General features: G+C 36.5%; 1 protein-coding gene across 1 annotated transcript; it reads right to left on the reverse strand.

The window, feature by feature from the left end:
* Positions 1-9: 9 nt before the first annotated feature.
* Positions 10-1,535, reverse strand: LOC105310958 (arylamine N-acetyltransferase 1-like). The gene has a single exon (XM_011387030.2). The coding sequence runs from the start codon at positions 1,533-1,535 to the stop codon at positions 663-665; it is 873 nt and encodes a 290-aa protein (XP_011385332.1). The 3' UTR covers positions 10-662.
* Positions 1,536-1,855: the final 320 nt, after the last annotated feature.

Genomic DNA, 1,855 nt, shown 5'->3' on the forward strand with positions numbered 1-1,855 from the left:
TGTTCCTATATTAAGAAAAATGCCGCATGAAGAACTGTAGTCGCAAAAAAACAGTGTAAGAAATCAGTAGCCACGTCACTCCCTCGGTACTCAGTCACAAGTCACTGCTTAAGGTTTCAGCCTTGTCTCGAGAACTACTAGGTTATTTGGAAGCACTGTCGTGTTTCATTCTTCTCTGTTGAATTTTAATTCTAAATTATCCATGCAGATTTTTTGTACAAATTGGACATTAGACATATGCTGGTTGAATGTAATAAAAACAATTTCCTCAACAGTCTATTTACTGAGCCATGGTAAACATTTTCTATGAATTCAACTTTCAACTAGTGTGGAAGAGTTTCTAGCAGAAATCACTGTTTTCTCCCCCCAAAAACCATAGGCCATCCTTAAAATACCTTTACTATTATTAATTTTGAAAAGGCATGTGGTACTATTTCTTTAAAATGTTATCTAAATACATATGCCGACATTTTAAAGAATAAAATGACTTGATGTCTAGGATTTTCTTTACTATCACGTGGGATCACTGAGGAAATATGAAAGGTAGGCTACCAGTTGATAGAGGTTTACTATTTTATTCTCTTTACTTTACATATGTTCAAACTTTTTATAATAAAAAGTTTCAGTACCTGAAATGATGCTGATCATTTTTACTTCTTACTCTAAATGTCAAAAAATTGATCACCATGTTTGGGCACAAGCTTTCCCTCTAAGGAGATACCAAATATATTTTTCAGCTCTTTTTCTATTTCTTCCTCATTCAGCATCTTAAACTCCACCAAATCCATATTGTCTTTATAATTGAATTTCCTATAGATGAGGGTGAAGCCCAGTAAACAGTAAACCCCATCTGGGGTCTGCAAGGAACAAAATGACTTGTTTGTAAACACAGATGCTTTAGACATCTGAAGGAATTCACTAACAAATTCAAAGTCGTCAATTGTTCGAGGTGTAAGAGTGAACGAGTAGAGTTTTCGGTATGTATTCTTTTCCAGGAGGTCAGAATGAAGAAATTCTTGGTTTGCAGTGTGTTGTTCTCTTCTGATTTGGTCCAAGTACCAATATTCTCCCTCTTCTGTCAAGCGGAAGATGGAAGGCACCTGAGACTGATCCTTACCAGAAATTAACTCCAGAGGCTGCCACATCTGACAAGAGCGTCCAAGCCCAACATCGACTATGTAGTTCTTGCCATCGATAGCCACCATGAGCACAAGGTGAATCATATGATTGCTGTATTTTTTGGCTGGAGTGATGTAAATATAGCTTCCCAGCATTGTTGTCTCAAAACCAAATGTGATCAGGGCCCAGTACAGAAGATGATTGACCTGGAGACACCACCCACCCCGATTCTTCCTCACAACTTGATCAAAAGAGGCCTCCAAGCCCAATTCCATGGATTTCCCACAATGGAGGTTAAGGTTCTCGAAAGGAATGGCTCGGATATGGTGCTGAAAAATGTCGGTTAATGTTTCCAAGTCTGGTTTGTTCCCAGAGTTCTTATAACCAATTCTTTCAAAATAAGCTTCAATGTCCATGATCCCTGAGGCCAGGAAAACAAAAATTAAGAGTGTTACTTTTGCACTTGAATTTTCTTGATTAGCCAAATGATAACTAATGTACTTTAAATATGTAAATATAAACCATAGTTATAAATATCTGTAATCATAAGTCTCATGTTTAGTACTTTTGTTGTATTAATTGCTTTCATATGCTTAAATTCTCTTAGTAGTCTCAGTAACTCTGTAAGAAAAGTATTATCACTTGTTCCAAGTTTTAAGCATGAGAAGTTGGGAATCCAGATTAAGTGATGAGTGAAATGGTAAACGTGGTTTTCTTAGTGATGACTAAAAAGGTG

The sequence above is a fragment of the Pteropus vampyrus genome, unplaced genomic scaffold (genome assembly GCF_000151845.1).
Source record: "Pteropus vampyrus isolate Shadow unplaced genomic scaffold, Pvam_2.0 Scaffold18263, whole genome shotgun sequence".
NCBI lineage: Eukaryota > Metazoa > Chordata > Mammalia > Chiroptera > Pteropodidae > Pteropus > Pteropus vampyrus.